General features: G+C 39.8%; 1 protein-coding gene across 1 annotated transcript; it reads right to left on the minus strand.

The window, feature by feature from the left end:
- Window positions 1-611: 611 nt before the first annotated feature.
- On the minus strand, window positions 612-8,949 carry LOC118819315. Its single transcript, XM_036587046.1, has 8 exons — window positions 8,909-8,949; window positions 8,196-8,444; window positions 7,980-8,102; window positions 7,705-7,848; window positions 7,483-7,629; window positions 6,978-7,381; window positions 1,284-1,391; window positions 612-1,167 (listed from the first exon to the last, which is right to left on the minus strand). Exons 3-8 carry the CDS (start codon window positions 8,079-8,081, stop codon window positions 612-614), a joined length of 1,461 nt encoding a protein of 486 aa, XP_036442939.1. The 5' UTR covers window positions 8,082-8,102; window positions 8,196-8,444; window positions 8,909-8,949.
- Window positions 8,950-9,766: the final 817 nt, after the last annotated feature.

The following is a 9,766-nucleotide window of genomic DNA, read 5'->3' on the forward strand; positions in this document are numbered from 1 at the left end:
GACAAGGAATTTTTATTTGTTCCTTGATCAAGTATATTAAGTAAAAGAACTTCAAAAGTAGAGAATTTATAGCCTACTTTCTGGCTCACGCTTAAGCTTTAGTATGGATGGTTGCTATACCTCCACCCTGGCCGCTTAAATGAGGGCTATGCGCATAACTGTAGCCTGTGGGGGTGGCTTCGTTTAGACTAAAGTATTCATCGGGTCTAATCCACGTTTCTGTGAGGGAAAGAGCATCAAAATCGTAATCTGTAATAATTTCATTTACAAGACGGCTTTAGATGTAAGAGATCTTATGTTAAGCAGTCCTAGTTTTAGACTGGTCATTGCAAACTGGTATAACTGGTCTGATACTAATCAAGTTACTAGAGCAAACTTTTCGAGGCTTTTTGAAGCTTTGTTTTATTTGGGGAACAGACACAGTCTCAACTGGGAAAAACCTATGTGGCATCTCAAGGCAGTTTGCGATATGAGCATTTATATTTATAAAATAAGTATTTTTATTAGCACTTGCCTTGTTTACAGTATAAGTGCTAGTAATCGCCTTATTTTCAGTATTAACACTAGCATTGTAAGCTGTAGAGTTTCTATTTTTGGCCTTTGCTTTGTAGTCAGTGGATGGCCCTCTCGATGTTCCGAGAGAGGACACCAGATCCCAGACGACTAGGGTGAAGCCCATCCCTCCAGTAGAGTGCTGCCCGTTCCCAAAATGAGGACCAGTTGTCCACGTAGCCCAAGCCGTTAAGGGCGCAACAGTCACAGAGCCAGGACTGAAGCGCGAAGAGCCTGCTGAAACGCTCTGATCCCCTCCTGTAAGTGGGAAGAGGTCCGGAGATGACGATCCCGGTCTTCTTCCTGGCGGTGTCCAGTAGCGTCTGGTAGTGCTCCTTCAGGACTTCACTACGTCGGTCAGAGATGTCGTTGGTCCCAACATGGATAACCACGGTCCCGAAGGAGTTGCGTCCGATGAGAGCCGAGGGGAGAGAAGTCCTGGGGTGGGTGACGAGGTCCGGGGCGCTGAGGTGGGTGGCAAGGAGGCCTGATGCATAGGTGAAGGCGGTGAACTGAGGGCAGCGAAACAGTTGCAGGAGGTGAATATCGGCAGGGGTGGCGGTGAGGGTCTGCAAGGCCCTCTGTGGCGCTGCCATTTCCAGGGACCAGGTGGGGCTGGCATGAGAACGGCATCTCTTGGTGTACGAAGAGACGAGGCTGGAGCAACCACCAAGGAGGAAACTTCCCGGGTGGCTTCAAGCTGCGCCTTCTGCCGAAGGAGCTCGTCCTACTTCTTCAGGAGGGCGGTGATCTGCCGGTCCAGCTGGGCCAACTCTGAGCTCAGTGCCTGGAGAGCTTGTTCTTGGGCGGACGCCATGGTGGATAGGTTGAAGTAATATCTGTGTCAGAGACAGAGAAAGAGAGAAGGAGAAAACAAAATAAAAGGGAGAGGCGTGAGACGTGAGGGGGGTTAGCAGCCTGCTAACTGCTAATTCTTTAGGTGAAGGTTGGACGCTGCTCGATCTGAAGCTCTAAGCTATGCTGCTCTCTGTCGCTCGCTTAACATAATGCTAATAAATCAACACTGAAATTTTAACTTTAAACCAAAATAATGTCTTAAATATTCTGCCTTATACATATGATTGTTATTATTATATAAGCATTTTTTTAAATATTTTAATCATAAGACCACTTCAAAAATCTAAATTTATAAGTTAAAAATAGCAAAAACAGCAACAATAATAGTACCTAGAAAATTAAGTTTGTGAAAAAACTCGGCTTGCCACCCACTGTAACAGCATGAAAACTATGTGTGACAATCAGTACCCGTACTGAGGCAGACTGAGTCCACCCATATTGAGGTGGGTTGATTCCACACGTATTGAGGCAGATGTGCTGCAGTGGGCCGAACGAGTGACCAGTGTTCAGTTAAGCGGGAACAGCGTTTAAAGTAATGCTTGGTTTATTTGACATACCAGCAGTTTTCAATCTGACATTTACTCAACTTAATCCTATAATCTGTTAATGTTGAACTCTTTATACAATAAAACAAAAATTAGCATCACTTGCTAACAGTTAGTTAGCCATGCCATGTCTGCTATGATAAGCTAGGGAGTCACCCTGTTTTTGATTGTTTGCTCTCACAATGTAAGAAATAAAGTCAGTTGAAAAGGTAATTTTTTAAGTTACTATTTTAAAATTGGAGTGATGTTTTTGAATTCATGTTCTAAATCTAGCTAATAAACTATGAGTTGCTATCTAAGTTAGCTCATGTTTAGCTAATGTTAGCAGGTTCTCTAAGGCTTCGTTTACACAGCAGGTAAAAAAATTTTCTCACCAAATCTGATTTTGTTATTTGGCTGTTCACATTATCTTTTAAATGTGATCTGTATGCGACTTTAGTCTGAACAGATCATGCTACTAAACTGACCCACATGCGCAAAAGAACGATGCTTCACGTGGCATGCTCGTCCAGAGGTAAACAGTCATGACGGCCAACAAATGCCAGTCGCTCCCGCAGCTTTCAGTTTCATCTTTGCCAGCATCACAGGAGCAATTATGAAGTTCCAGTGGTTGACAGCTGGACTCATCACCCAGAATGTGTTCGAGTTCGCGTGTGTCACATATGAAGAAAAAGATCGGATTTGGGCCACTTTTATCTGCTGTGTAAATGTAGTCTAACAGATCTGCTGGAGGGCAGGTTCGATTTCGGCTAACTTGTGCTAAACTGTGAAGAATTTCAAGAAAAATGACTAAAGTTGGGTGAATGGTGCTGGATTGTCCAAAAAGCAGAAACCAGCAGCACCATCAGGTTTTGTGGTGTGTGGGGCTGTTAGTTTGCTGGCTAGCATGCTAATGGCTTCACACCACAGACCAGGTTTGATACTTCACTCACACAAGTTTAGAAGATGAAGCAGAAATCTTTAGAGGGAGAGACATCGAGTGACTGCTGGTTGAGTTAGTTAAAACTGATTCCACTGATTTAAAAAAAACAATCTGCATAATTAAATGGTTGCGAACCTACGATTCAGAAATGTTCAAAGTGGAGGTGTGAAGAACCAGACGTCTGAAGAATTGAATGTCTCTGTAAGCTCCCTTGCAGAAACTTATTATATAAAATTGATATGAAATTGTTAGATATATGCTAAAACTGTTTTATGGTACAGCGTGTCCCAAACAAATTGACATCATTTGAGATGTGAATATCTGAGTAACTACATGTCCTAGGCAAATGAAATTAAATAGGCATCATGTTGAATAATACAAGATTTATTTATCAACATTCGGACAAGAAATTTAGAGAGATGTAGATTTTATAACTGATTCCACAAAGCTTCACAATGTTCAATATGCGCATTAAGGCTTGAACGAGCCGCAGCTTATAGGGTGTCATTCACAAGCGTTTCCTTACGACGCGCCAAAGTGTCATATGAGGAATCTGCTCTTCTTACAGACTTTTTGGGGCTTCGTACAAATGTTTCTCAAACCTGAGTGACGATATCTTCCGATACTGGTGGTCGTCCAGATCTCTTTGCCCTGCACAGACAGCCTTCCTCTTAGAATTTTTTGTGCCATGTTCAAATCTGCTTTCCAGTTGGGGCATTTTTATTGAAGTTTCTCAAAAATGCATGCTGCACACTCATGTTTGACTGTGTTCGAGCATATTCTAACACACAAAATGCCTTTTAATTTCTAGTGAATGCCATTCTTCAACCTGAAAAAAAAACACATTAAAAATTAAACTTGGTTAGTTTTTACACATTTTCTTAAAATTTGAGATCATTTGAGGGAGAATTGGCTATGTTATTAGACTACGAAATGATGTCAATTTTTTGGGGACACGTTGTAGTTTTGTGATAAAATTATGACTTCATGTATTTTAATCCATTTGTTTTAATTCATTTATGGCAGAGGGGTGCATGCAGGGCAAAATAGTCTCCAGAGAAAACTACTGTTTTTCAGATGTTACCATCATCATTAAACAAAACCACATATAGGTTCACAAGTGGTTTTGGATAGTACATAAAATGGCTTGTGTTGTAGTCATGGTGACCCCTGATTCATATCACCACCACTGTAAAGAAATCAGTACATTTGTCTACAATTAACCATTTTTTATCAAACCACTCTGAATGACTCTGCTGCCACATGTTTACATCTCATGGACTGAATTATTGAGGAATTTTGAATTAGTAGAATTTTCCATTGTTAGTTATCCTAACTGACCTGAGCTATAACTTTTTGCCCTATGGTTTTACATGCTTGAATTGGTATGTGTAAAGCACTTAACGTTAGGTCAGTGTTCACAAACACACACACACACACACACACACACATCATCTAAACCGCTTATCCTTCTGGGTTGCGGTGGGGTGCTAGAGCCTATCCCAGCTGTCATTGGGCGGAAGGCAGGATACACCCTGGACAGGTCGCCAGTCCATTGCAGGGCGGTCAGTGTTCAGCTTTTAGAAAATTCAGTATCTGTCTAAACTGGAGTTTGAGCATCCACTTTGTGAGAATATTAATTTATGTATGGTAAGTGGAATAAAAACATTTAATGTTAGTACAAGAAATCATTGTGCCACTGACTAGAGGTCAGTCAGAATAATGTTTCTGAAATCTCCTCCTCAATCTCATGATTGTCACTACTGGTTCTCTTGTTGCAGTCACCTGCACGTCCTTCATCTACCAATAGCCTCCTTCAGGTATGCAAACAACTTTTTTTACCTTTCTTTTTTCAGCTGGGTTACTGATTTGATTTCACTCATTTTTCTGCCAGTGTAAGATAAGATAAGATAAGATAAGATAAGACAATCCTTTGGAAGTCCCACAATGGGGAAATTCTCAGTGTTCCAGCAGCAAAGGTATGGCAAGGCATTCAAGAAAAGAAGTAACAAGAGAATTAACAAGCAGGTAATCAACCTTGTTAATTACTTAACAAGATTTTACAGTTTGTTACTTGTTACTTTACAGACAAAATATATAATACTAAAAGTAAAAAATAAGATAAAAATATAAACTCTATCCTTCACAAAAATTAAGAATATAAAAAATTATATATTTTATTATATATGTATTATTGTATATATTTTATATATATATACGTAATAAAAAAACAAAAATATTTACACTGTATACAGGCTATTCTACCCGAACATGAGGTACTGATTTATATTCGTCCAAGATCGCCCAAGATACAGTAAGTATGTCTGTGTTTGAATGTTATACTTTAACCATACATCACAAGTATGTCTATCTTTCCCTTTCTTATGATCGACTATTGACCGACTGTAATTATGTTTGGTAAAGAACAATTCTGTGTATGGCAAGCCCTTTTAACATTAAATGGCTTTCGTCTGATTATGCATAATTAAATGTTGGATATCTACGAATGAGTTTTGACTAGTAACAATTACATTTTGACTCTTCAGAATGACAACTCAAGATATCTGCATTTACAATCTTAATATTGTAACTGAACAGCAATTGAAGATATCTACAATTACTATTTGACGGGTCAAAATGCCTTTGAAGATATCTCAAAAGACGTCACGAGTTTCGTCATTTGAAGAGTCACAAATCTTGAATTATAATTAAAGATATCTCTAATTCGATTATGACTAGTCAAAATGACATTTTCAGATATCTGAATTATAGACATTGCATGCATTAGGCCCCTATGTGATGCCACTGGGTCGTCTTGACTGTTGCCTGCAGAATTTTGGGTAGCTAAAATGGTGCTGGCTATCCTTGACAAAATAGTCAGAAAATGCTACGATCTTGAAAGAGCTCAACAGCATGGAATATGCGGAGAACGTGAACTTCATTAACTTGGGGATTGATCAAGAAATTTACGAAGAATTTTGAATTTACTGTCTCTCGAGACACATGATGAACTTTAAAAATGGCCTAGAAGAGCTTAAAGCGGTAATGTCTTCTCATTCCCAAGTTGAAAACGGAGCATTTTCTGCAAATAGAATCAGTTCAGGTAAGAAGCTAATCTAGTGTACACAACCTCCTATTTACTTTTGAATTAAATACAATTATTAACACAATGTCGTAAAAATAACAATACAATGCATTTCTTGGCCTAGTTGTTAGATGTTTATGGACCAATTGAGCTGAACATATTGCAACGCTACTTTCAGCTTTTGAATGTGCTTCTATTTCAGGTGGTCAAGGTAGACCAGCTGTTCATATTACAAAAGAACAGACTGACTTTCTTTTGACCCAAGGCCACACATTAGGATGCTCAGCATCATATCTCTACAAAAGATCCAAAGTGCTTGGTGTACCAGTAGGAAGAAGGTTGGCTGAAGTGACTGATGAAGACCTTGAAATTTATATCAGGCAACTTAAAACCCTGTATCCAAATTCAGGGAATGAGGTAGGTCTTTGGACCCTGATTTAAGTGGTGTTGAAAAAGTCTTCCTTCAGGCCAGATACAGTAGGCTGCATTCAGGTGCAGATGTCTGTTTGTGAATGATATTTATTTTTCACAAATAACGGAGTTTTTAATTGTTAAAATGTTTAGCTGTACTTTGTAATGTTTGCATGCTCATGTTATGACCAGATTTCTACTTTGATAAATGATAGCCATTAGACTAGCTAAATTTTATTATGTAATATATACACACAAAATAGTCCTGCAATGGTGTAAAACACTAACATTACTTATACATACAACCAGATGATGAGGGCCTTGCTCCACACACAAGGGCTACTGGTTCCATGGCATAGGGTGCGTGAAATGATGGTTCGAATAAACCCTACGGCAGCTGTGAGAAGGTGGAGCAGTGCAGTGTCTAAATGAGTCTATCATGTCCCATATCCCAACAGTTTATGGCATATTGATGGTAACATGCGTCTCATACAGTAAGTCACAATTTCTTTCAGCTTTTGTGTGCTAGTAATCTACCATAACCCTTATAACCCAAACATGTAATTTGGACTCCAAAGGCAAATCCAGCTGACGTAGAGGAGACTGGGGTGGAGAGAGACAAAGTTGTTCTTGGTCTTCAAGGATGACTGTGGGTGGCTCAATAGATGGAAAAGTTGGTGACCAATCATCAATGATAATCACTTGTGGTGCCTGGTCAGAGGGCAGGGCCAGCGGCCCTGAGGCTGGGATCAACGGTGGTTGAGAGGACGGTGGATTCGACAGTGCCTGGATGGAGGGCAGGATCGCTGGTGTCTGGGAAGACAGCAGGATTGGCAGTGCCTGGGCAGAGGGCTGGGTCGGTGATGCCAGGGCAGAAGGTAGGGCCGGCGGCATCTGAGCGGAGGGCAGGGTTAGCAGCGCCTGAACAGAAGGTAGGTCCGGCGGCGCCTGGGCGGAGGGCAGTGGATGGTCAAAAACTCCATTATTTGGCTTATCAGTGATCATTTCCTAAAAAGACAAATAGCAAATAACATTCTCTGTTTAAAGCAAGACATGACATATTTTGTTTTGAGACTGGAAGCAGCTTTAAATAAGTTATATCACTTTACCTGGATATTCAGAGTTGCAGATGTGTTTATACCATGATCCATAAGTGATCCTGATGAAGTACTCTCAATTGGTGTTGACGATGTTGCTTCTTGCACACTGAAAATTTCACTGGCCATTTCATCTTGTCCAACAAAGTCAAACAGCACCTAAGCCAATAAGTGAGAATGCCATTTCAGTCATGAAATCAAATTCATAATACATTCTCTGACTGAACCTTCTACCTGAATTGGCTCAGACACTGGTTCAGACACTGGCTCAGTGAATTTTCTCATGCAGATGAATCCATTTGGATATTTGAACTTCAACAGCAGCCCCCTTGATGGTTCCTCACGTGCTGCCATTCGCTGACGTCTGTTCTCAATTGCCTAAAACATGAGCACTCAAACATTTAGTTTAACAATCTAAGATTGTTACCCTAAGATTGTATTAGGTCTAACCTTTACGTCTTTCCTCCCAGGCCTTATAACACTGATAAATTTGTCTCAAAATGGTTTACCTGTTTGGCCACCAAATGTTGGTTTTGGGTGTTCTCAACCACTGGGGAGGTCTCGCTTAGTGTTGGAGCAGAGGAGTGCTCTGGGAATGAAGTCCTGGACATTGCTAAGGTTGGTGATGTTTCCTGTGTTGGACAGAGAAATGTTTTAACTATAATGGCACACATTACTCAGCATATATAATATACAGTAATTCCCTGTGTACAAAACATTCATACCTGCAATACATCTGCCCGTGGTAAAATGTACAATCTGCTTTTGCCAACCCTCTCCTTCAGCTCCCTTACAGAATTCACTTGTAATTTTTTTTTACCTTTTGTCCTTTGCTGGCCCTTGCCAGTTCAAAGCCAACCAAATTTAAACTGATGTGTGGTAGCTTTGGCAAACAAAGTTATTCAGTTCAGATAAACTCCAATTAAAGTTCATTTTTGACCTTCCGTTTCCTGTCCTCTCATACACTGGCTTGCCTAAAAATAGACACAGTGACAAAATAATAGTCAAGCAAAATAACAGAAAGGACCTTTAACTGAATTCAAACCACAAACTGTAATCCAAAAAGAGAATGTAGGTGACAGTAAACAGTAAAATAATAAAGTTTTTAGAAAATAAATAAAAAAGTGTTGCCAAATTCACAAGCCTGTTTTTTTTGCCTAAATTTAATTACTTCATTAATTCAGTGATTGATACATGGCCAAAGTTAACTTACTTGACCTTCAAAACTCGTAATTCATATAGAGTTTTACCTATGTTTCAGGGGAAGTGTTCATTGAAAATGTGAAGCAGCTCTGTACATGCCAAGCAAAGGGCTAAAGTCTTAGAAAATACCGAAGCGGCTTCTGACATCGACTTCAAATTCAAATGTGTCTGTATTAGCGTGAACTTTGTTGCTTGATAGCTAACAAGCTCACGGAAAATTTAAAGTTATACCCACCTAATCCGTGGTTGCTGAGTCTCACTACTTCAGATGCGGAGGGTAGAACCTCGATATCTGGGCCAGGGAGTAAGAAATTGTTTGCCTGCCATACAGGGTTTGCCCGCCTTCCAACTGGACGTGGACAGAACATAAATGGATTACACCTCATGGTTGCAATGCACCTGCTGCTAGCTAATATAACGTTAATACGTTACCTATATAGTTTAATATTCGCTATGAAATTTATTCTAGGGTTGAGACTTCGAAGCCGTCGCATTTTTGGTAGAATAACAACTAGCTAAGGACACAGAAGCTAACAGAGTCTTAACTGGAAAGCATTAACCTAACATGGACCGTGATAGCTAGCTAGCTAATCAGTCAGCACCAACTTGCCTTGACTTCACTGTACTTGACGGCGAAAAAGTCTTCTTGTTGCACACAATAAATCGTCTCTGTTGCTTAACTCCTGTCGAGCACGAGCTGCAGCACTAAAAATCGTGTTAAAGACATGAGAATGTGAATTAGACTGGGCTGACAAGGCACACAGACCACTGATTTGCAACCGCAATCAATGCCAAGCCCGTATTTTGATAAACTTGGCGCGAAAATATGCTACGTAAATCTGCTACGTTATGACTAGTAAGAATGATCATTCAAGATAACAGAAATACAAAAGCTGTCTAGCTAAAACATGCTCAAGATATCTGTCATTTATCTGGAGATATATTAAAAAGACTTTTGACTAGTCAAAATTACAATTCTGGATATCCCTAACTTAGTTATGTTCATTATTTTCATTCAAGATATCTACAATTTAATCTACACTAGTGAAATCTCAGTTTCAGATATCTAAAAATATAGTTAATATATCTTTAA

Source organism: Colossoma macropomum, unplaced genomic scaffold (genome assembly GCF_904425465.1).
Source record: "Colossoma macropomum unplaced genomic scaffold, Colossoma_macropomum, whole genome shotgun sequence".
Classification (NCBI taxonomy): domain Eukaryota; kingdom Metazoa; phylum Chordata; class Actinopteri; order Characiformes; family Serrasalmidae; genus Colossoma; species Colossoma macropomum.

Excerpts from the sequence above, each read along its gene's own strand:
- LOC118819315 (XM_036587046.1), bottom strand. The coding sequence starts at position 8,081 with ATGTCCAGGACTTCATTCCCAGAGCACTCCTCTGCTCCAACACTAAGC. Across the intron at positions 7,849-7,979 it reads AACATTTGGTGGCCAAACAG|GCAATTGAGAACAGACGTCA; the intron begins GTAAACCATTTT and ends CTCATGTTTTAG. Across the intron at positions 1,392-6,977 it reads CTTTGTCTCTCTCCACCCCA|ATATTACTTCAACCTATCCA; the intron begins GTCTCCTCTACG and ends TCTCTGACACAG.